Raw genomic sequence first — 26165 nt, 5'->3', positions numbered from 1 at the left:
ATGATACAACCAACCTGCTTCCCCTACAACCCGACTTCTTTTTTTTTTTTTAAATTCTTCATTTTTCCTGACCTTGAAGTTGTCAATATGACCTTAAGTAAGGGTCTTGACATATTTTCAGGACAGTTTCTGTATTCTGATAACATTTTGAATTGCCCAATTGACTTCACTCATATGCAAATGTTTTGTCAAAAAGGATCTTACCATTTCATTGATGTCTGTTATTTTGTCTCCGAGGCCAGTAATCTGATCCGTGACTTCCTTCAGATTTTTACTGTTCTCAGCTACTTTTCTATCAAACTCCTGGTGCTGACTTTCCACCATTGCATTCACTTCTTTTCTCGTTGTCTCTGACTGCTCTAAAATTATGTCAGTTGCATCCACTTTTCTCTGAGCTGCCATTGATACTTCCTGGGCCTTCTTTGTCAAGTTGAATGCACCTGGAAAACACAATTATAATTTTTTATCAGGTTTATCTTTGTCACTTAATAAAGACCATGACAATGAATTCGATGTAAACAACAGAATAATAATTATAACTGATTGAGACATTTTTCTTTAAAAAATAGGCCAAAAATTTGAACAGATAGTATATACCTACATGTATTTACTTTTTCATGGTTAGCATGTTTAATCGTAGTAATTTTACACAGAAAATATTCACAGAGGTATAATAATTTATATTGTTATATTTTCATGTTAAATACTGAAATCTGATTGGTTAAGACGCAGTTAATAATATTTGCTATTACCCTCAGCGTTAGCAACGCACTTAGCAACGGGTAACATTAAAAAATGTTACATGCGCGAAAATTCTGCGCGTACGGTTCGCTGTAGAATTCACGTTATTCCTATATAAAAGCAGTAAAATTTTCTTAAAAATTAAGACATTCAGTATAACAAAATAAATAGTGCCTGTTTGGGAGGGTAACAGTTGAAATTGACACCCCTCGAAAACCATTGTCAACCTCCGCTTCGCGTCGGTTGACAATGGTTTTCTCGGGGTGTCAATTTCAACTGTTACCCTCCCAAACAGGCACTATTTATATAACATAACATTTTTGAATAAGTTTTTTCGTTATGTCACAAATGAGATAATTTTATTACTATGCCCTGAAAATTGCTGAATAACACCGGAAATAGTTATATTGCCCTCCCATAAAAAGTTATATTTCACAGGATATGGTTATATTGCCCTCCCGAAACTGTTATATCATCCTCGCATGCAATCATTCTGCATATTAATTCCGTCGGGTTCGAAATTTAGCTACGCAAACGTTAACAGTTCCTCAAAAATAAAAATGTCATGACAGTGTCTCCTATTCAGAGAAACTTACTTTAATTGTTTAATTTGAATAGTTATGTTCTGTTTGAAAGCATCGATCGACATTTTACAAGAAAATTGATTTGTAACATATGAAGATGCATTAATACTTAAAAATACACATGTTAATGAGGTAAATATATTCTTAAACAGATTTTTATTTTCAAAAATGTTATATAACATATATTACATGTCTTCTCGGGCGACAATACCAGAATATTTGTCCCTCGGTGACAGGAAAGCCCTGGAGTGTTATGTTGCCCTCTGCCTTCGGCATCAGGCGACATAACACTCCAGGGCTTTCCTGTCACCTCGGGGCAAATATTCTGGTATGTCGACCGAGAAGACATGTAATATATGTATAATAGCCATAATAGTATCTCTCAATGAAAAGGGGAGATGTTTAATTCAACTTTTCAATACAGTTGCAAATTCAGTAAAGATTTTATTCAACTAAAGATTTAAAAAGTAAATCTACCCCTCCTCTCCCCTGGTCAAGACCTTACCCTCCACATCCTGAGCCTGGACATTGGTGGCATTTCTCTTCAGGTTCTCTATTTTCTGTTTGAGTTTGTCAACACCCATCTGTAGGGCTCTGATGTCATTGTTGCCCTGTCTGATACTATTGGATCTTACATCTATTTCCTCCTTCGTCCTCTCTAAATCTGTGTAGCTGATATTCAGAGATTCCCTGTCAACCAAATAAAAAATCAAACATCTTACATCTGAAGATCTGAATCAATTTCAAAATTCCTGTTGTAAATACCTATGACAAACACTAACAGTACACATATAATTTAGATTTTTATGCTTTATGTATTACCAGTGAGTAATACTGACCTGAGTTGTTTGAGATTCATCTCAATGTCTCTGATGTCATTAGAGGACACATTTGCATTGCGAATGATGTCTCGGATTTCCTGGATGTTGTTCTCCATTTCAGCAAACTCCTTCTCAAATGCCTTCTCTACTCCTGTAGCCTTGATCTTCAGAGCCTCATTGACCAAATACTGGGTTTTATCTTTGTTTGGAAAAAGACATGACATTTTAAAATTTTGTAAAACAGAAATTAGCCGACCTTTTTTCAAACGATCAGTCTTTCATCAATTTATAAATTGATATCATATAAAGGATGAATTGAATGTTTAAGATTTGGGGTGGGACTATACCTCTGAGATCCCTAATAACTCTGTCCCAGTTATCAAAGCACTCCCCACAGGGTTTACAGTTGGGTAGTTCTCCGGTGGTGCCTCTGTCACAGCGGTCACACTTGTAACCACTGATTCCAGTCAGACACACACACTGTCCAGTTCGGCGGTCACACTGCATATCAGCTGACCCCTGGCCATTACAGTCACAGGCTGAAGGAAGAGGAAACAGAGGAAACAGATAAAAAAAAACAATTAATGCAAAACATGAACGATTTACATTGGCTCAGAATAACACTTAAATACACAAATTCTAATTGTTAAACGTAATCCAAGAACAGTATTGAAAACAGAAATACAGCTAGATTTTTCAAGTACTCCAGGGATAACCTTAAAAAATAGAGACATTCTACCAATAGCCACTAAGATAAAAAAAAAACAAAACATCAAATCAAGGTATTCCCCTTTGATAACTTATTTTCATTCTCACCTGTACACTGGACTTTGGGGTTGCCCCAGTACAAGTCCTCACACTGACTGCAGTCCCTGCCACCCCTCTCCTGCTGACAGTCACACTGGCCATCAAACTGAAATCCAAGCGATTTATGGCATATAGTGTCTCAAAATTTACTCAAATACAAATCATAAAATCTATTTTTTTGGCTGCTTTTAGCACTTTTACATACTGTAGATTCCTAATATACACAAGAAGTAATTTCAGTTTAAAAATCTTGAGAAACACTCTTCACAGGTTCTTATATCGCACCATTATTTTAAAGTTGAGAACCATAAGAAATGAGGAGAAAAGTTCTACGTTCTCGATTCTAACGATTTGATAGAAAACAGCCTTATTGCGAGATGAAGTATTTGTGTAAAATAAGGAATCTACAGTAGATATTGGGTCTTAATTTATTTCTTATTTTTTGATAGAGGGTTTGGGAGAAAATCAATTCTTACTTGATTACAGGTAATTCCAAGAGACCCCTCAGGGTCACACCCGCAGGCGGAGCAGCCCTCCCCACTGGTGATGTTCCAGTAGCCGGCAAGACAGGCATCACACCTTAGTCCGGTCACATTCGGGAGACATGGGCACTGCCCTGTCTCTCTATCACATGACCCAGCTGACCTGTCCGTACCATAGGGGTCACATACACACTCTGCTCAAAAAAATAATGGATCAAAATCTGTTTTTGAAATGTCCCTCTTTACACTGAAAAAATTAATAAAGTCTTCAATTTAACCAGATCTTCAACCAATTTAACCAGAATTCAAAATAAACTTATCTATATAATATTTAATACATGTACAAATGTAATTGTCTGAATGATAAGAAACCTAAATTTTTTTCATTCGCAAAACTCTTAAAACTGAGTGACTTTCAACCTGAGAAAAAACATTTTTTCTATTCTTTCAGTTTAAACATTAAAAAACCCATAATTATGGCCATTAACCCCCAAATTCCCTTACCGACACAGCTCTGGGTGGTTGCGTCCCCATAGTATCCAGGCTTACACTTCTCACAGCTGAACCCTTCAGTGTTAAACAGACACTTGAGGCACTCCCCAGAGGATGTGTCACAGCTACCATCCACATTGGGGTCAATGTTATTGTTACAAAGGCAGGGTTCACATGTACTGTTGGCTACCAAGGGATTCCCAAAGTAGTTTTCTGCACATGTGTCACAGTTAGGTCCTACAATAAAGCAAGCACACACCACATAAATGGTTTGTAATGATAGTTTATGTCATTCAAATATACATTACTTTCTTCTACTGACTTAATAATTACGGATTAAGATCTAAATTTCAGTGTTTCAATAGGGCTTTTTTGTTAACTTAACAAATGACCTTGACCTTTATTGGCCATTTATCTCTGACCGTCACTTTTATGGTAAACAATTCTAAAGTACTGTATCTACATTGTAAAAATTCATGATAATGCCGGTCAAATGTATATCAATAGCATTGTCTTATTTTGCACATGTGTTATTAAGAGGTACTTATCTGTACCTTGATATCCTGGCAGACAGTTGCAGATAATGACCTCCTGTCTAGGGTCCTCTGAACAGGCGTCAGCATGCTGGGTCAGACTGGTGGGACCCCCGGGGCACATACAGGGGCGACAGGGCTTCCTGACATAACTCCTTGGGTCACCATAATAACCAGCACCACAACTGTGCAGAGAAAACATTCAGGAAATTTAATATCACTCCATGACAAGTTAATAACATAACAGAACAAAACCTAGAATATTAAAACTTGTGAAAATGTTTTAATTTTCAAATAACTTGCTCTACAGAAGAAAGGTTCAAAATATTTTCCTCTAACCTCTCACAGTGGTCTCCTGCAGTGTTATTAAGGCATGCAATACACCTCCCAGTCAGGTCATCACAGGTTTCTGCATTTCCGTTACAGTCGCATGCCCGACACTGGGGGAATCCCCAGTATCCGGCCTCACACTGACTACAGTCACGAGATCCCACGTTGTAGATACACAGACACTGACCAGTCTGGGCATCACAAAGGTTGTCTCGAGATCCGTACTCATGGCAGTTACAAGCTGTCAACATAAACAAATTAAAGTTCAATATGTGTTACAGCATTAAAAACATGCAAGATTAATCCTTCACCTAATGTAAAACTACATTCAAGATAGTTTGTTTATATTCAATTTCTGTATCTGTCACTTCAATCATCAAAAATAGCTTTTCTATATTTATGTTGGACCAGAATTCACTGTCTCTGTCAATTAGCTCTCTTAGTGTTTTAGAATGGAATCTGCAAATAGGAAATGTTAGCAAACACATTATGCCTAATTCATATCACCAACATTTACCATTTATGTTTATCATCTACTTACCAGAACACCCAGCGGGCCCAAAGTTGTAGGTCCCTGGGGCACAGCGGTCACACTTTCTGCCCACCACGTTGGGTTTACACAGACACTGTCCCCCAGCAGGCTCACACTCTGAGTTCAATGACCCAGTGGGGTCACATTCACAGGCTGTAAGGGGAGAACAATTTCATACAAATCCCAGGTAAAATGTTATTACAAAGTAAACACATGGCAAATCAATTATTTTCATGAAATTTACAAAGGGTAACATGTATCATTGGAAGCGAATTATCTGAAGTTTATAATCCATCCATTACTTTTAAGATTGTTTATAAAGTTGCCAAAAATGGCAAATAAATTCTTCTTTTAAATTTTGGGACATTTGAATCTAGACCAAGCATAGGGACTTACGCAGGGCGCGGTGAAGCATGCTGGTTGAGATGCTAAAGGTGAGTTTCTTGCAGAATTCTGGGTAATTGGGTCGGTACGGGGTCAGTTGTTTCTCACGACATCTGTAGCGAAGAAATTCATTCTTCATGAAGTTCAAGTAACCAAAAACTTGGAAGATTGGAATACTATCTGTGGCTGGCACAAGGACAATCTACAAAGAGGAAGAGACAAACTGATTCATATGTTACATGTAAAAATTTTACAATTTTTAAGTGCCTTAAACAGGTCGGGTACACTACCTTATATTGATAGCATTATTTAACACGTGACAGTATTTTGGGCAAACAGATTCTCCAATCCAGTGAATGAGTTGCAATGCATGACGGTCTATAACGTGTTCACGATTCAACAAACGCACGTGGTATTTGTCTGTTTTATACACAATATTTAATTGCTTGCCGGAATGTTTGTACATCTTGATTTTTACTTTAGAAGGTAAAAAAGGAAACATTACGTACCATTAACTTTGTTCCATGCTCACATTAAAAAATACTGTTGTTTTAGTTGATTAATTGTTGCTTCAAAAATGATCAGTATCAAACGACTGACAAACATACGCATACAAGTACAAACAGGTTTTGATAAGAAAAAAAACATCACAGTTGTGTATTGGTGACTTTATCATTGTGCACTAGAAATAAATACAGGTAACTGTACATTTTTTAACATACGTGAATACTAGTAGCCACGGTAGTAGAAATGCACAAATATACAAACGCAGAAGCACAAGCTATATGCAGCATAAAGTAGTTTGTCCCTGAAGAAAATATCAACGCGCGTTCTGAAAAATCATTTAAAATGAGTTTCCAAAGGACAATTCAAAATGGTATATATTTTCAATACGCTTTGTATACACTGAAACTTGTAGTAGCCCACAATGCCTTGCAACTCATTCACCTGATTGGTTTGTCGATAAAAGTAAACAGATGCCTAATTTAGTATGCAAATTTATGCCGACGTCACAAAATATAGTGGTCTCGACCTGTTAAATGTTTGTAAATTCAAGGACAAAGTCAAAATTTACCAGGAATATAATAACAGTTGCTTCGAATAACACTCTACATAGACATTTATTTTTTTCTCAAATATGTCTCTGATAAATGATTTGTTTTAATATATTACTCATCAAACCTTAGCACATGTAGTAGAGGTACAGCAAACCATTAAGCTGTTTCACACATATGGAAACCTTTAATATTAGGTGTCTCAACAATCTCGAGAAATCTTTCACCAACGATAAGTAATTGTGCAAAAATATTTTAAACAGTCACTCTATCAAAAGGAAAAGAAGCCTACCGAGTCAATCAAGGCCGTGGCATCGGGGGTAGATAACCCCGACTTGTAGCGACGGAAGTCCAGACGAATGGTGTAGTTAGTGTTGGGTTCGAGACAGGCTGATGGTGTAACTTCCACATATCGCGATCCTAAATCATATTTTTAAAATATATTGAAAAAATCAGAAATGCCATAAAAATTTATAGTATATACTTGTATTGAATAATTCATATTTCCCGAACAGTATGAAACTTTTTTAAACATATTGATTCCTGTTCTAATTTTCTGCAAGTAACAAACCTTGGTTAAGGGTGGTGCTTTTATCATCATCTCGTGGCAAATGGTTGGCACATGGACCGTTTTCATCTGGGATTTTGTCCCGCCGAATTGTAACTTTGACATCCTCCCACACTTCTGGCATCTGTTTATCAAAGAAATGTACATGTAGCATCTGTAGTACATTATCAAACTAATTGTACCTTTCAAGACCATTCCCCAATGTATTGTCAAGACCTTCTGTAAAGCCTCAACATACATTGCATGCTATTAGCACCTGTGCATGCTCTTAAGTCTCTTTACGATAACATTCTGTGTTTCCCTTTTATATTAAAAAAAAACCCCAGTACTTACCAAAACTTCTGAATGCAAATTAAAACACAAAATATTGCTATTAGTTGTCACAACAGGATTCATTTTTTTTATAATTTTTTTTTCCATTTATAATTTTGTAAAATGAGAGTTACCTACCCTTAGATCATATCTGATGACTATGTCATAGTTGGTGGGGAACTCGATGTTGTCGATACTGAACTCCAGGCTGTCCCCCTCCCTAACCAGCATGTACCCTGGTCCCGTCCAGGGCTGGTAGCCATCGGCGTAGGGCTCCTGGATGTACTGACGAGCTTGCTGGGAAAAAATTAAACCAATAAAATAGTACTTCAAGTCATATTTTAGATTTTTTTCACTCATTGCTTTTTGATGATTATCTATTCAGTAATGAGATCAAATTAGATATAAATGTATGAATGATACACATCTGTTCTATTCCTGCACGTGTATCACTTTAAGGTGTATATATAATATACATGTACATGTTTTGCTGTTCTTCAGCCTGATAGATAATCTTTTTTAAAATTCCCACAAGTGTGTCATTTTACTGAATGGGAATGCATGTAATAAAATCATTTTTAATAAAAAGTTGGTTGCTTTTTAAAGTTATTGCCATTATTTCTAAAATCCACATTTTTTTAATCTAACAATTTATTTTTTTTTTTATATTACTTATTACAAATTACAAGGTTTGTTCTCAAACTTACCCCAAATCCTTTGGCAAGTTCAGCTTCATAAAGGAGATAATCCAGCATGGCGTAGTAATATCCTGGGCGGGGCTCGTTACACTGCTTACCAATGATGTTGGGTTTACAAGTACATGCCCCCGTTGTCTGGTCACACGCCTCACTGATTGACCCACCCACATCACAGTCACATGGTGTACAACCAGTGTCAATGTCACTCAGTCCATAAAATCCATGCTGAAAGACCAAATGCACACACACCTTAACTATTTCATATTTTCAGCTGTGTATCAATGTGATAACTATTCCAGACTATAGTAACAAGATACAGGCAAGCTTTAAAAGGAACTCTGCGGTAAATTCAAACAATTGTCAGTGAATACTGTAAACCAACTTTTATTCCCGTGCGAGAAATTTCCGCGAGGTTGGTGAGAGCCTCGTAGTCGCGAATATTTCTCGCCGCTAACCAGTCCTTAACCTATGGTTGTTAGAACAACATGGGTCATGATAAGGCTACGTCGCGAACATTAGCCGTCGCGAACCAGTTATTGGAAGTTAATCGCGAAATAAAGTCGCCGCGAATAAAAGTTGGTTTACAGTACCGGTATATGTACACAAAATAATGGGTCAGTATTTCCTGAGGGTTGCTCTTCCAAAACTGTAGCATCATTTGCATATCATCAGTTCAACAGATTTACATAAATAAAAGATATGTATATATTTTTAGTTTGGAGTGCGGGAGTTAATACATATTTTTTCAATCAGTTTTTTAGAAGATCCACTTACGTAACAGGTGTCACATCTCTCTCCAGTGACGTATCGTTTACACAGACACATTCCCGAGTCCTTGTCACAGGAGGAATTAGTGACCGTCCCAATCATACTGCAGTCACAGGCTGTAATACAGGTCAAGAGAAAATCAAACGTAGGCTACAGCAAACATAAGCGGTCAGTAATCTCATGTAACAAACAGCTCGCCAATCAAATTAATACCATTGACCAAAACCTAAAAATGATAAACTCATTGTGAAATGACATACATCAATATTCATCAGCTGTTTATCATAATCCTCCTGTTTGATAAATTTCTTATTTATGAGGATACATGTTTTTCATCCAACTCGTGTTTTCCACTGATTCCCTAGCCAACACTCACATGGGAAAGATTACACAATAACTTCTCAAGGGAAAATTTTATAAAATATACACAAAAGAAATATGATTTCTTTCGTTTCAGGGACAAATTAGACAGAAATCAATTTCTACTTGGTAAAATAATGAATTACTTATCCCGAAATATAAGGTTTTCATTTGAATACCTGTTTGTGTCACCTGGATCTTAAGGACCGGTTTATTAGCAAGGCTATATAAAGAATTGCTCAGGTGTTAAATACCAATTTAGGACGTACGACACGTACAGCGGAAAGTTTAAATTTTCAGAATTGTTTTAACTGTGATCCAACTTTATGTCATAATTATGTGTACATTTAACATGCCAAATATTAAATAGCTGCAGCGTGTCGTTGCTAATTCCACAAAATGTGTTGTTATATACTAGCATCATAGTATTCAGCTTTCATTTGGAAAGTAATGAATGGATTTAATGGAGAATGATCACACTTAATCCTACAACAGCAGAATCAACCTAATTTAATACCTTCACACCCCTGCTGATTAGACTCATCCAGATTGTAGAAACCATCTTTACACGTGTCACAGCGCTTGCCCTCCACGTGGTCCTTACAGTGGCATCTCCCTGCAACCAGTCCGTTTCTCTCGTCCGAGTGATCATCACAGCGCCCACCCAAAAGGGAACCCGACGGGTCACAGTCACAAGCTACAAATAGTTGGACACCACTGGTTAGTGGGAGTGATATAAAATTACAGTAATAATAGAGTACCCGTTAAGTGTACTATTGTGTGATTTTCAAAGATGGGAATTGCAAATTATATTTATCGAATGGTTAAGTCTTGAAATTTTTTCTTAAGTTAGTTACTTTAATATGAAGGTTTATTTCAGCTTAATCATTTCACTATCCCTCACATTTTCATTCTATTGCATAAGCTCTCTTACAGATTAATCAGCTATTCTAAGACTCACGTTTACAGATGGTTGAGCTGCGGATGTCCTGATACGGGTCTTGGTAGAACATGTCGGTACACTGCTGACAGTTGCGCCCCATCGTGTTGTGCTGACAGTCCAGACACACCCCTCCACTGATTCCTCCGTTCGCCTCATACACGGCCGGGTCAAACTTACACCTGTCAGAGTGACCGTTGCAGTTGCACTCTGGGAAGAATTGTCATTCATACAATACAGTACAGCTTGTAAGGCATATTGTCTCATTTAAGAAAAACACTGTATCTGAAATCTTTCATTTACCAATTAGCTTTGGACATCTTGATATTCCTAAATTAATTTTTTACGTATGGTTCTTTATAGAATCATACATGTATACGGTAAATCTGAGAATAATAACTGGTGTCTAATCTGTACATATATTACTTTTTCTATTAGGGCAACAACAATTAATGCCTTGTTTCTCAGGCACCCATGCATCAGGTCAAATGCTGCTGCATGGATTCATTTTATTGCCATATTGAAAAGGGGGTATATGACCCAAGTTTTAAACTTTTCTAATAAAGTAAAAAAATTTACCAATATTCCCCTTCACAATTCTTGCAATAAAAAAGAAAAAACATGTAGAATACATGAGCCTGAAAAAATTAAGATATATTTTTCATGGGGGTTTTAATACCTACTTTTACAAGCATTAGAGGCATTCTGCCTTGCTGGTCGCCAAGGGAGATCATTATAGAAGTCCTGGCACTGCTCACAGTTACGTCCCTTGGTGTTGTGTGTACAAACACATTGACCATGAACCTAAAACAAAAACCCCAAAACTTATAGAAACCATACAAAATTAACAATAAAAAAATCTAACTATAACTTCATGCTCCATGTATATATGTAAATCAATGCACTGTCAAGTATAAAAGATTAATAAAAGATTCCTTTTCATGCAGTGATATACATGTATAAAACAATTATCATTTTGTTTTGAGAAAAATTTCTTACAATCTTCTTAATCCAGTATGTCATGTTTTATTCAATAAAACTTTTTCTTGCATTGTTATTAAATCTTCTTCGTTTCACTAGCAGAGGTTAACCATTGAGTTCTTGTCCCAGCTGAATTAATTATACTTACCATGTCAGGTCTGTTGTTGTAGCCGTCCACTGGCTCACACCGGGAGGCGTGTCCGTAACAACTACAGCTTCCGCGCACCGTCATGTCATACATTGCGTAGTAGTACTTGTCCTTGATCTCCTGACGGTTGTCCAGCAGCGTATCCCCTGCAGAGGAAATTCAAGTTGGTAAAGAACCAGCAAAACATGGCAGAAATCTGAACTCTGTATCTTCATTGCTCCAATAAAAATTTGTCATGAAAATTTTTTAAGTTGGATCAACTTATGACCAATTAATTAATGTGATGCCAACATGGTAATAAGGTTTTATTCTTGAACTTTGATATAAAAATTTTTAAACATTCATCACAATTGTTGTAAGTCTTTAATATCATAAAAACTCTTCACAAACTATAACATAATTTTCTGAGCAATACAATGCCTTGGTTGTAGTTTGATATGTTTATTGAGGTTAAATGGGTACCAATACCCTTCTCCCTTTTAAAATGGAATATGAAATATCAGTTTTTGTAAAAATTTCTTTAAAATTCCAACAAAGTTACGGTAACCAATATTCAACCCTTCAGGTCCTTTTATAGGTATCAATTCTATTTGGGAATAAATGGTGCAACCTTTTTTATGTAACATTTCCCTGTCTGCATGACACTTCTCATTTAGAAATCTGAATATGGCATATCATGATAATATGTAAAATCAAAACCATGGCCTTGGCATACAAGATAGATGGTTTATAAACACCCTCTCCCATGATAGATGTATATACCAGTAATATTTCAACAACCTCGTCCCCCCCTCCATCCCACAATCTGAATCTGGAATATCCTCAACAATCTCACCCCCCCCCCTTCCTTTCAACACTTTCATATTTCTTTTCATTTAAGACCTTCCAAAAAATAGAGCCTTAAGTAAACATTTAAGTAATGATATTAATCCTTCTAAAGAAAATTAATTTTCAGAAAGTTGGTTTAGCATCAAAAATGGACACATTCAAATAAGCTCTCTCTCTTTCTCTTATTTTGAAACAATCATTGAAAAAACGAAATGAATGTTAAAAAAAAAACCGCAGACTTAATTTTTCATGCTCTGATGACCCAGACAGCTATTTACCTATCCTTGTTAAGTGATCGAGTCAACGACATGCATTTTCGTTGAAAATACAGGTGTATCAAACTTTTGATCTCTCGACCAATCAGGTGCAATACATCAACATTTCACCGACCGACCGAAATCCGGTATGTCAGGTTAAGGGACCCTTTATAATTAGAGCTCATGTTTGTAAAACCTACGCACAAGACCTGGACAATTTTTACAGTGTTGTGTCAACTGAACAAGCACATACCAAGAAAGGGTGTATATCTTCTGATAACTCAAGCAAAAACTGTTGTCTGAGCAAATAAAGTGCTTTATTACAGATAGTGAATTTATTCTTATGATCTTAATACATATGTACTTTGAAAGCATATCAAAAGAAAACTAGCTAATATTAATTATATTTCACAGTTGAAAGCAGAGTTATATAAATACCTGGAAACTTCCAGCCAGCCACAAGGTAAAATCTCCATACAAAAATGCAATAACACACTCCCAGATTATGTTTGGGTCCCCAAAAAACCCTTTTAATAAACAGTGTACCATTCCTCAGAGAGCAAACACCTCAGTGACCATAACAATCGTAAAATGGTCAGGTTGGAACATATCCCCCCTCCCCTTTTCAAATATTGTCTATGTCCTCTTTTAGAACAGTACTGTTCCATTTATTCCCCTGCTCTTTTTTTTTTGGACTAAAAAAATTTATTTAAAGATGAACCATTATACATTTCTCAAAGACTATTCCTGCTTGCTGTTTTTTTAAATTAAGACTAAATTGTAAAGATATATGTATTGCACTGCATTTCCTCGGTACTGGTCATTTATGAATCAGATACCTGGAATGTATTCAAAGGACTTCACAAATAATTTAACAATATATACACTGTACATGTGCTGTGCATGTATAATATTAAGAGGAAATTTATCTCTAAATATTAAATCAGAATAGATGTGATTTCACTCATTTCTGTTTCTATAAACCTGTATTCATAGTTTCATACATGTATGCTAACGAAGAAATTAAGTGTTTGATATTTAGTGAAAGATAATTCCCTGAAAAAAAAATTAAATAGAATACACAGATACATATAGATTTAATATGGCCATGCAGCCAGGATATACTGTATATCAAAATATGAGTGTATGTCTGTGACGTCCATATGATGCAGACCACACACCTAACTCTCTCAAGGTACCTGGCCGCCGCCATGTATGTACATGTATTTACCGTACACCTGAGACTTTATCCGAGATACCTGTATCACACCTACCTAGCCCGTGGAGTTCCGTGAAGTTGACCCTCAGGTTGGTCAGCTTCAGAAGGTCCTGAACTTCCTCATTGTACGGATTCTCGATTCTTATAAACGGAGGCAGCACTCGGAAAATCACCTACAAAATAAATACCAACAGTACACAATCTGTATTCATTCGCTTTGAATAAATCTTGGTAGACCTTTATAGATTCAAACAATGCAAGAAGATGAAAAAGGAGCATGAGGAAAAGTTATTAAACGCACACATATATATTTTACATTCTTATATATATATGATATACTCTCATTACCGTATCATAACTTATAATGCATTGGTTAATTGTTGCTATCTTTGTTTCAAGTTTTTCCCCATATTCAAAGGACATGGTTGCAATAAACCTCTGTGTGGGGAGGGGGTTTGTGTGTCATGTACCTTGGTGATGTCCAATTAAAATGATTACCAGCCATTTCCGTATTTTTGCACTGGTTGGATGGCGGTTAGACAGAACGTTTCCACGCATGCATTGAACGAGCTGAATTACATGTTAAAAGTCAAAACAGTCAATGCAGACAGATCAACAACTGGGGTCCCTCAGTCTACACTGACACATGGATCGAGTCATGTAGCTTTCCCCTGTACGTACCTCAATATACACCATGGATAGGAACACAAAGTTTAAAAAATAAACAGTATCAATGTTGATGTACATTTTATGTAGGTATAATTTCATAATTCAATGAGTAACCTGTTTAAATGTCAGACAAAGCCCCATTATACACCAGGCAAAATAAACATCTTGTGTTTGACAAGAAAATACCAAACCTAAATATTCATCTTTCTCAATGTAATGTCAAATTTTGACCTGTTGATATATATGTCTACATTGCCAAAAGCCCAGATTGGCATTCAATTGGCCTTAACAAACCAGTCTGAACCCAAAACATTGGCATTGAAATTATTTTCGAAACTGGCCAAAAATACACAACAGTCCCCCCTACATGGATTATCAATGACATAATAATAGCTAGAACTGGCTCCTGTTGCAGTTTTACATTGCCAAACAGTTCTGTGGTTTCAAGGTCGGCATGCAATGCTTGCTGTTGTTATCATATTGCCTGATGATGAGAACCATGTCTGTTATATAATCCTATCTGCTAGATTATGTAAATCTGATCATAAAACTGTCTGCACCTGTACTTTAAAAAACAAAGCAAAAATATGCTATTCAATTTTTTTCTATTAAGAAAGACACACAAAAAGAGGCAGTGGGGGTAGGTATTAAATTTTGATTAAAATTGGAAAAACTTGTATATGATTATGAAAATGGCATATAATGGACACTCACTGTGGTTGGGTGAAGGAAAAAGAGGTGGGAGGGGGGTTAAAAAAAACCCCTCAAACATGTAAATTTTATACAGCTTCATGACTTCTGCAAATCACTGCATATAATAGGAGTACTTGAGTTTTTGATGTTATCCTCATAACTACTGCAACCTGAATCTCTTTAACTTTGGACATTCCTCCTACACTTTCAGAGTTTATACCCAACAACAGGGGATCTAGGCTTGAATGCACTGCTCTAAGCCTCTCTCTGATTTGGTGATGAGGTCGGCAGCTGCTGCTACTGATAAAACCCGCCTGCTTCTGTGTGGCTCCAACAACACTGCAGTTATTATTACACTGGGTGGGGCCCCACTCATTACACACGTTAGTGGAGGTGTGCAACTATACATGTAAGCACTTTTGCTTCCAAGACAAACAGGAACCTTATCAGCTCAAGATCCTTACACACATACATACCGGTACATGTATTTCTGGGGTAGTAATTGGCATGGACATTTAAAGTTTTAAAGTTTTCATAGAATGGAAGGTTAAAGTGAAATCAACTATATGTAGATGTACTAGATGGACATGTGCATGCACTTTTAAAAGACCTGAGAGAGAGAGAGAGAGAGAGAGAGAGAGAGAGAGAGAGAGAGAGAGAGAGAGAGAGAGAGAGAGAGAGAGATTTCTTGAACAAGACTGAAATCTAGGGAATTTGTACAACATTAAACATTATAATACATGAATGAATGTATGAAAACATCTAAGTAATGAATAATTGGACACCTTTCTGATGAGAAGATAAGCTATCTGCCATTGTATAACGAGAGTTGAGAGCATTTAATGGGAGGGGGTGTATCGACAGTGTAAATTCCTGTGTAAGTGTAACACTGTATCAAGCTTTTTTCAAGTTCAGACTTCTAGCATCTAATACAGGAGAATAGATTAGACCTGACCCATAAAGAATTTAATACCCCCTGATAAAAATGAAATATTGGGAAATGCCTTGAGTGTGTTGAATGTCCAGCTAGGATATATACCCGAAACATAGGATATATGAACATTGTTAATGCCAACTGAAATTAATGGATGGAATTCTCAACTTATGTCAAATTTTGTCCATTTGATTTTCAGACAACTGCCTTGGGGACCTTCAAGCCAAGTAATGAAAGAATATGATTCTTCAACACCCACAAGAAATTGACACTTTTCCATCCAAATGTAATTGGTAACTGTAAACTCGATCAATACAATGAACATTAAATTCATATAAATGTTGTGTCATAATATATATTGCAAAACCTTATAAAACTGTTAATGCAATAAACTGTAAATTAATGATTTCTACTACTAATGAAGCCCTTAAATTGTCACTGACTTATTCCAGATTGAGTCAGATTTATTACTTGATATATATATAAGAGTTCAGTGAAATTTATAAATAACTACTTTCCATAACAGAAAATGGGGTTGTTCGGGAAGCTCAGCATAATATAGTTTTAATAAACAGCAGCTCAGTATGCCTGCTGTGCAGAATAGTGCATACATGCTGTGTGCACACTCATATTCAAACAGATAGCACAAACTGTGCTCCTCGTTGAGAGCACAAATCAGAGGAGCCTTTGTCATTCCATTATGGCTTTTTGTCCCAGACCACTCACCGTGGTCCCCAACAGATTTCTATTTTTTTATGGCAGGTCGACCTCTGGGGTTCCCTGTCACCAGGTGGTCTACATACACCTGACACTGAGCTGTTTTACCTGGCAGGTAACACTAGGTCAAGGTGTGTTTTACCTATAGTAGTATCAAGTGTTGTTCTTTCGTCCCGATCATTGGTTTCTGAAAATTCTTAAACGGTCACTTGAATGTCCGAGAATGATTAAAATAAATAATGGTTTACCATAATCCCCGCCCCAAATCTTTTCAAATATTTTAAGTCCTTCAGGATATAATTTCCAGCAGGCAGAGGTGACTTGTGGCGTATAGTCTGTGTGTACAAGACAAACAGCTAAATCAGGCCCCTCTTGATAAACACTTTTATATTAAAATTCTTAGCATGAATTGATAAATCATACAGGGATCTCTTTAAAAATCGGTCAGTTCCTCATATCTATATATATATATGACTCTTTTAAATTTCACATTTCTCCTAAATTCCAGATTTTTAAATCATACAATCCTTGTACATATAAATTGCATGATCTTAGTCAACCAATGTGCATTATACTACATGTGAATGGAATACTTGAATTGACCTACTTGTCTGTGAGAAATTGGCTCAAACAATCTCTTAACAACACTCCTCTATATACTTCTACTACATCAGTCCAAATCACTACTATAATTTCATTTCAATTCTTACTCTCCTATAATTTAGTTAGCAGACCCATCCATTTCCTAGCCCAAACACATGTATAAATTTGCTGTGTGCATTGAACCTATCTAATAAATTTCTCTGTTCCTTTAATTAATAATGTTAAAAGTGCCCATCTAAACCCCTCACTGCCCCCCCCCCTCCACAAACCTTTAATATTACTTGGGCTTCATGACCTTAAACCACCCCCACCCTTAAGCCATGACCCCCAGTGTCCTATCTAATCTCTAGTTGTCTGCTGGTCACCCTGCCAAGTCACTGCAGGGACCACTTGTCAGTCATCCTAATTCTGTGTTGACTTTGGACGTCCAGGCACTCTTTGATTACCTTGTTTTTACTATCTAGTTTGTTCTGAAGCCATTGAAAAGTAAACAGTTGGCCAGATTATGTCTACATGCTATTTTAGCCTGATCTCTCTCTCTCTCTCTCTCTCTCTCTCTCTCTCTTGCACATATTAGAGCACTCTCCTTTTTTGTACATATATATATATGCTTACTAACTTATTTAAGACATTCCAAAAATGGTTTCCCCAATGCATGGTTTCATGTTTGTCTGGTGACGGTCCCTATTGCTTTGGCAATGTTTAAAGAAGACTTGTCTTTCTCTATAGATAGTTGTTCCCCAAGGTTAAATTTACATTTTCAAAAGATTTTGCAAAGGTTATAGATACACTGGTGAAAGAAGTCATTATGAAAACATTTCAGGAAAAAGGTGAAATATTTTGTGCTGTCTGCTAAAGCAGATAATCTTTGGTGTATTTTTGTGTAAAAGATTTAAAATTCAAAGTAGTATAAAAATGTATAAATGTAAAATACATTATGCACACCATGTTCATGTATATGAATGCATGTACTTAGTGCAGAACATAATATACCCTTACAAAGCGTTTTGTGGCCAGGTACAGAATGTTCATTCAATTCTAATTCAATGTACATGTGTAGGCAATATGTCTTCTGCCCAATCCACTTTTGTAAACTATCTACATAATAAAATATGCTCAAATAAAAAAAAAATCAATTTCTACTCAAAAATCTATCATTAGTCTTGCCTATGATACTAGTACCGTACCTAAATAATCCAATTAATTTTCAACCAAAATTTATAGGTCCCCCAAAATCACAACTTAGTCAGACTACTCATAAATGTTACAACCTCAGCTCACTTTTTCAAATGTCAGACAATCTCTTCTGTTAGGAATGCATTTTTTTTGTCTAGAAAACTTTGTTAATACTAAAGACCTTGGCAATGCATTCTGTAACAGCTCTTTAGTCTGACCTAATTAATCTTGACATGCCGGAAAGGTAGAAAAGAGCAAGATATTTTACATCAGTCTAAACCAAGCGACTAGGACATTGATTCCTGTAAATGTATTACAGACTTTGTGTCTGTAATACAGATACATAGATATACATAGAAATAAATAATACCGGTACATGTATGTGTATATACAAGTATACAAGCATCTCCATTGACACCTACCTCTCCCTCTGTGGAGGGGACCTCATCTGAGTAACGGTCATCACAGATCACCTCCTTCAGATCCCTGGGGGGCCACCTCTTGACCCCGGGCCATGAGTCCTCACAGCGCTGGGCAAAATATCGATAAACTTTCCACGTTTTTCCAAAATCATAGGACCGCTCGATCAAGAGGGCCTTTGGTCGGAAGGTCCTGAACCTCATGATCAAGTGAGTGAAATGAAACTCCGCCTCCAGATCTAGCTGGATGGACACAAACTGCTTGCCATTTTCGGCCTGCCACCACCGCAGCTTCCTCTCGCGGAACGAGGACACGATGTTGTTCACGCGGTGACTGTTGCGCTGGTATTCAGACCAGGGCTGCCGCGAGTCGCAGGTGAAACACTTGGTGTCCTCCTCCAAGTGACTGACGATGCAGTAGTTCTCGGGCCGTGTCAGGCCACAGGTGGAGGAGGCGGTCAGGTTATTCTCCCTCCCGATCAGGAGATCTCCAGTCGCAGGGTAACAGCTGCCCTGCTCGCATCTTGGCTGCCTCTGGGAGAAAGACCCTACAAACAAACACATGTATAATAAAAATTCATGTAAAAAAAATCTAGAAATTTACTTTTGATATTGCAGAACAATAAGAAAAGATATAGACAAGTCAAACACAAACACACAACAATTATAAATGTAAACATTCTAGACTCACTCTATACAGTAGATGAACAGTAAAAAAAAAACAAGAAACAACTGTATTCACAGTATTTGTCAAACATGTGCTTAATCAAGTTAATGCCATATTGGGGGGAGGGGGTTGTTTTAGTGGATGTAAAATTTGACGATTGTAGACATAAGTTAAGGCTCATAACAGCGAATTTGACACAAATAATTTCCTTAAAAATATTTTCACAAAATCTTCAGAAAGGTTGACACAGCTTTGGTAAACCTGGTCTTTGCCTTGACTTTTCCATTTCAAAACAACGCTAACTGACCTCAGAGGTTATTCCGCAACATTCACAAGATAAAGTGCTTTGTTTACTCATTTAGTTGAAAGAGGAGAGAGTTACGTGTTTTGGGAACATATTACATGCAGCTGTATTCTCTATATATACACGTTTTTCGGTGCTACCATTTTTTAGAAAAACATTTTTTTCTTTCACTTTCTTGAATTGAAAGTGAAACTCTCACTTAAATTCAGGTCAGCAATTCTCGACAGTAATCAAGTGCTATAGAATTACACAGATTGTAATTTGACAGGCGGCCATGTGGCAGGGAATACCTTAACTGACTGACATACTTATCAATGGGAGAAATCTACAACTCCCATTACCGACCACCTTCAATACACTGATTATTCCCGTATCATTGGCCATACAACACCTTATTGTCAAAAACGCAATTTCTATTTCTTTAACAGATTTCACTTTTAAATAACTGTTTTAATAGCCATTGAATATACATAATGCACGTGCAGTGGGGTTTTTTGTTGGTTCTTTCTTCAAATCTGTCTGAAAAACATGTGCATTGAGTGAATTGGTGATCATCCACTTTTGTGGTTTTGACTTCTAAACCACAAATAAAAAGCCACATGTTTTCCCATTATCATTACATGAAATGTTGTGTTGTTTGCACTAGTATAACCAGTTCTAATTTGCATGAATTGATTAAGTGTTTAGATTACTGTACAGACATTTTATCCCTTCATAAATGAAATTCAAGCTCTCTCGAAATGTAACAAGAAACAGCGCACCATTTAGTTTAAAAATCCTCAAATTTCTAGTTTTTAATTCATTGTTAATATAATATGAAATTCTCAGCACTGCCAGAGCTTGTATTTGCGATATTGCGATGATGAACTGATGTGCTCCAGTTGTACAGACACAAGAACTGCTAAAGTACTGCAGTCATGATCTCAGTCCATTTGATAATGCTGGATTGAGAGAAGTCAAGTTGAGTACTTCAATCAAATACTTGCCCAAGTACTTGTACTTAAAAAATTGACAAAGCACTTGACAATTTGAGTCAAATATTACAGTATTTCATTCATAACAATTCAGAATTATTCATTTTGACAAATTCCATTCTAAAATTACCACAAACTATAAAATGTTTGCCTCAAGATTGGAATCCAATACAGATGATCAATGTGCATGCAAGGCATGAACAGTTCAATTTTATAATTTTCCTTCTCTAACTCTTTTACAACTCTTTTATCAGACTTTCTGCCATTGAAGCAGCTAGATGACAATCAGTGCTCCTATTGTTTCTCCTCCTGAACTTACAGCTTTCTCCACTCTGTTCAAGAGGAAAACAAGAAGGCCTTTAACTCGGGCTCCTCAATGGTTTTAACATTGTTATAAATGGCTTTATGACTTTGATAAATATTTGGCATGCTTTTCGACTGAATATTATTTTCTTTTACTTTACAAGAAATACACCATTATGAGGTAGTAAGCATTAGAACAAAAGGGGACATTGTAGATTGTACTTAGTCTAGTACATGTTTATGTGCATTTGAGAAAATCAATGAATGGCAATGCATATTTTATGTATATGAATAAACACTCTTTTTGTCTTAATGTGTTTTTGGAACGTCTTACTTAATTTAATCACTTCACTGAATAAAATCGGAATGTAACTAAATAAAATACTTAGATTCAGCATTTTACCCCTCACTCAGTAGTCAGACATATTGCGGCTTGAAGCTCTCTCAGGTCCAGAGCACTATTTACTGTTTGCATTAAATTGATGGAATTGGACGTGACAGTAATCCACATAATGGTGACATTATCCGACTAGGATAACAACAATCTGACACATTCAGCTACTGAGTCTGATGTTCCCACAGCAGAGGAACAAATGTACACAGTGTTAAAAGCTTCAAATATGTGAGAAAGATTCAGAGAGAGAGAGAGAGAGAGAGAGAGAGAGAGAGAGAGAGAGAGAGAGAGAGAGAGAGAGAGAGAGAGAGAGAGAGAGAATGAGAATTTAATCTTAATAGTAACAATGATGTGTTTTAAACATTAGAGTGGGAGGTACAGATATATATATATAATTATATAAGAACAAAAAACATAACGAATAATAGATGGGAGGAAATTGAAGAATATTTGAAATTAAGAAAAGAATGCAACACAAATAGGTATATATAAAAATATGTAATTCTTCGTGAATCAAACAGGGCATACACCTCGACTTCTCTCTTTAATTTTCTCTTTCCGTTTTCTCATCATTTGTTACTAGGGGCATTATAAATCAAACAAGTGTCTTTTCACGTTAAAAAAAAATCTCGAAAAATATTTCATACAATCTACCCTATTATGTTGCCCTAAAATTGATTTCCATTAATAAAAAACCTGTACAAAGACCTTTTACAATTATGTGACCTTAAGCAAGAATGAACACTTTTGAATTCCTTGCTGAGAAAATTGCTATTGATTTTGCGACTTTAATTATCCCTTTGTATATTATCAAAGCAATTGACGTGAAAATTCAATTTTAACATTAAAAACCGCAATGTTAAATGCACCAGAAGGAAAAGGGGAGAAAAAAATCTCTGTTGGTCAATTTACCCCGCACCATGATTCATAAGATTTCTTATTTTCTTAGCAAGTTATATTGCCAGCTAGAATTTGATTAAACTTTCGCTTGACTTTGTTTACATGGTATTAATCACATTAAAAAAAGGTAACAAGAGTCCGAGAAATCCTTTGAAGAATGTGGCAACTTGTTCAAGTCAACACAGGTAAACCTATATTGTGTTGCACACTTAGTGTAAACTTAATATTCTCAGACATGAAACATATTGTGCTAATGAAGGAAAAAAAAAACATTTATCAAAAAGACTGTTTCATACATTAAAAGATAGTTCGATAAAACTAGCACATACAGGTGCAAAAAATCGGGTGTTTGTGTGAAATAATTCAAAAATTGGGCATTCACAGGTGCACTAATAAATAGAGGCCTACAAATTAGAATATCCTACAAGCACTATTAATTAAACACATATTCAGGTGTTTGTCACACGATTTCATTAAATCTTCGTTTAATATTCTTTAATAACAAAACATTTCCAAAAAAGTGCACATGGTTTTGAAAAATTGACTTCGATCCTTCTGACAAAATTATATGTACCGTATGTATAACAATTGATCAATAGTGGCTGAGTAATTCAACCAAAAGTTTTTGTTTGTTTAAATCAATTGTACAAAAAACATGAATTTATCATAATTCATAACCGTAAATATCTTTTTTATATGACTTATATCAGTTTACTTCATAACTACGTCTTTACATTCCATTCATTACTTGTTATCAAGGTTTCTTTCTTTTTTTTCTCCTACAAGTCCATCATACAGCTATTTTATATCAATTACATGCATACATAAGGATTGCTTACAGAAGCGAGATCCTGCACATGCAGCTTTTTAATGGCACAAAAAACTGTAGGACATTTTTAAGAACTCCAGAATGTCATTCATAGAGAGTCACATCATGCGCGGATCTAGAGGGGGGGTCGGGGGGGTCCCGTCCCCCCCTGGAAAATGAAAATTTATTAAATTTACATAGTAAAATTATCGCGAAAATATGCCTCGGACCCCCCCTGGCAAACACAATTATCCTTCGGACCCCCCCTGGAAAAATTTTCTGGATCCGCGCATGCACATCTTTTGCATAATACTGTACATTCTTTTATCTCAAATCTTTGTGTATACAAATGTATGTATTAAGTCATGGCCAAGAGACCCCCCACCCCCTCTACCACCAGAAAGTGCTTTGTTCATGTTGTTCTGTAATGTGGATGTATACATGTAAAGATGTGTGATGAAGGATGAATGAAGATTAGAAATCTTAATCTAGGTCAGGCAGCAAAACCTCACCGTCCAATCTCCCCAGCTTTGATAGCTGATAAGATAAGCAAAATCCTATTGGTAGGTAGCAGAGGAATATAATGAATGCTCGCCTGAAAGCCATTAAAAACCCTCCATCAATTCCCTGTGGATCTAAGATACTAATCCCAGAGAACTTCCTAGCTACCAAAGCAAGGCCCAGTCTCTGTGACTCATAATCCTTACTAGAGCATCACAAATCTGCTTTTTCTTATTGATATATCTGTACACATAGATATATCTTTATAGATATGTAGTTAAAAAAATCTTTGTGATGTTACGTACTGGAAACTTCCAAATATACATGTAAAAAGACAATGCGTAAAGAGTAAAGAAAAACCATTAGTTACAGAATAACCCAGTTCTAAAGATAAACTGTGAAATATTACCAATGCATTTGAGACCAAAGAGAATTTATACACTTTTTTTATCAACACTCTGCAAGTTATAAAAACAAGGTGAAATAACGGTAATTCAGGAACTGAAGAGTTTTGTTTCTACTTTTAATATAATTTTTTTTCTAGTGGTCCCACAAATTCATTCAAGCAAGTTGTTGAGCCAAGCAGACATATTCCTGGCAGCAGAGACCTGCTGAATAAGTAAATACTGAAGTAGATTAGCATGCTGACAATGCTTCAAACAGCAAGAGAGGTTGCTCTCTCTCTCACAGCTACCCCCCTCTTATCATGGTTCAATTCAGTCTAGGCACTTTTCCAACTCAACCATTGACTGAGGGAAGCTACTAAAATTTGTGCCATTACACACATGTTTCTGCAAATTTTTAAAAAAAAAATGCTTTTGGGAGCCCTTGAAATAGTTCCGATGATAAACAAGTTTCTATAACGCTAGCAGAAAAACATGCACACACAAGCTATAATTATACTTTTATAAAATTGTTTTCAGAAATTCAGAAATGCCATTGCTTTAAGACTTACCTCTAATCATAAAAATAACTACGAAGAGTTTGTAGAATAAACTTGAATCCATTTTTCTTTCTTTCTCTCCAAAAATTAATAAACAAAAATCTAGTAGAATCCAGCTGCTAATATCTCCATAAATAAACCTTGAAATATATCAGTGCACACAGAGAAGAAGTTTGTGGATCAGATAATTCAGCAGAAACGGCTTGTCCATAGGAACACAGCACAGTTCTACAAGAATCCTGTGATGGCAAAACTTTGTGCTCCTTATTTTCTTGGTGTTGTAAGGCGGACAAGCCTACATAAAGAAGAAAAAAAAAGGAATAAAATCCACTTCTTCACCCTCTCTATGCTCAAAATGAGCATTAATCTAGGTGACAGAAGCTGCACGTTATTTTGAAAAAATTACACAATTTTACACATTCAATGAATGATTTAAAAAAAATTGCAACATCCATACCTTGACTGCTTTGTAAAGAAAAGAAGTTAATGAAATGAGTTCTATGTAATCGATGATAATTAAATTCTATTGTTAATTGAGGGAACACAGCTCTCGGACAAGAAACATTCACCCACAGTGCCGCCTAATTAAACGCTCATTAAAAACATGACAATTTTGAGGCCATTTGAGCAAACTGTGTCACTGTATGTCAGACGAACTCGGAATGTTTTTGACCTTGATTTTTTAAGTAACCTAGTTCCACGGAATCCTTTCTTTTTAAATATTGAGACTGATGTGAGAAAACACTGAAAAACTTCAACTTACTTACCGATTCAGCTGCTCTGTAACACCATGGTATAAATAGTATCGAGTTTCCCCAACTTCACCACTAATCTCACATTCTGCCGGAAAGCGACGCGGGTTATCAGACGATTGCTTTTTACGACAATGGTTGAACTTGTGGCGTACGATAGAAGTATTTGAAATCGTGAAATATGTCACGAGAGAAATATTTCAGAGATCCGTGTAAACAGTTTTGAGTGGATTGTTGAATGTATGAGAGTAATAACCGAAATAGTTTATTAATGGCGGATCAATAAATATTGGGAGCGTACCATATCGTTACAGTACACTTTTAACAGGGTCTACCGCGCAAAAATCTCGCATCGGCGCGGGCAACGGATTTTGTTTCTTTCTCCTTCTGAAATCCCAAAACCCATGGCTTGCAACAGACGCACACTGAAATAAAAAATCTATATGTTTTTTTTTTCAATATATAGGCTAGTTTATTAATTTTTGTTTCTTTGATAAATTTATATTTATGTTTAACTAACGTTAAACTACATGTACACATATTGGGGCATTTCGCCCGAGACTGTAAA

At 36.1% G+C, this 26165-nt stretch overlaps 1 protein-coding gene across 3 annotated transcripts in view; it reads right to left on the bottom strand.

Moving 5' to 3' along the window:
• The window catches only part of LOC105348811 (laminin subunit beta-1), a 29372-nt gene extending 3602 nt beyond the window's left edge, over positions 1–25770 (bottom strand). Inside the window, exons 1-24 of one of the 3 annotated variants that reach the window (XM_066082489.1) lie at positions 25613–25770; positions 24858–25140; positions 19055–19599; positions 13896–14013; positions 11537–11682; positions 11091–11211; positions 10429–10617; positions 9985–10164; positions 9114–9223; positions 8349–8564; positions 7780–7938; positions 7333–7453; positions 7054–7181; positions 5719–5908; positions 5332–5475; positions 4800–5031; positions 4482–4645; positions 3940–4164; positions 3430–3629; positions 2963–3059; positions 2494–2685; positions 2165–2345; positions 1831–2015; positions 205–440 (exon numbers count right to left, since the gene is read on the bottom strand). In XM_066082489.1, the coding sequence (XP_065938561.1) occupies positions 205–440; positions 1831–2015; positions 2165–2345; positions 2494–2685; positions 2963–3059; positions 3430–3629; positions 3940–4164; positions 4482–4645; positions 4800–5031; positions 5332–5475; positions 5719–5908; positions 7054–7181; positions 7333–7453; positions 7780–7938; positions 8349–8564; positions 9114–9223; positions 9985–10164; positions 10429–10617; positions 11091–11211; positions 11537–11682; positions 13896–14013; positions 19055–19599; positions 24858–24909 (4131 nt within the window). In that variant the 5' untranslated portion in view covers positions 24910–25140; positions 25613–25770. Of the gene's footprint in view, positions 1–204; positions 441–1830; positions 2016–2164; positions 2346–2493; positions 2686–2962; positions 3060–3429; positions 3630–3939; positions 4165–4481; positions 4646–4799; positions 5032–5331; positions 5476–5718; positions 5909–7053; positions 7182–7332; positions 7454–7779; positions 7939–8348; positions 8565–9113; positions 9224–9984; positions 10165–10428; positions 10618–11090; positions 11212–11536; positions 11683–13895; positions 14014–19054; positions 19600–24857; positions 25141–25302; positions 25325–25608 lie in introns of those variants that run through there. The other 2 variants (XM_066082490.1, XM_066082491.1) reach the window with 2 other exon arrangements.
• Between the last annotated feature and the right edge of the window lie 395 nt (positions 25771–26165).

The sequence above is a fragment of the Magallana gigas genome, chromosome 4 (assembly GCF_963853765.1).
Source record: "Magallana gigas chromosome 4, xbMagGiga1.1, whole genome shotgun sequence".
Classification (NCBI taxonomy): Eukaryota; Metazoa; Mollusca; class Bivalvia; order Ostreida; family Ostreidae; genus Magallana; species Magallana gigas.
This window is presented reverse-complemented; position numbering and strand designations above follow the sequence as displayed.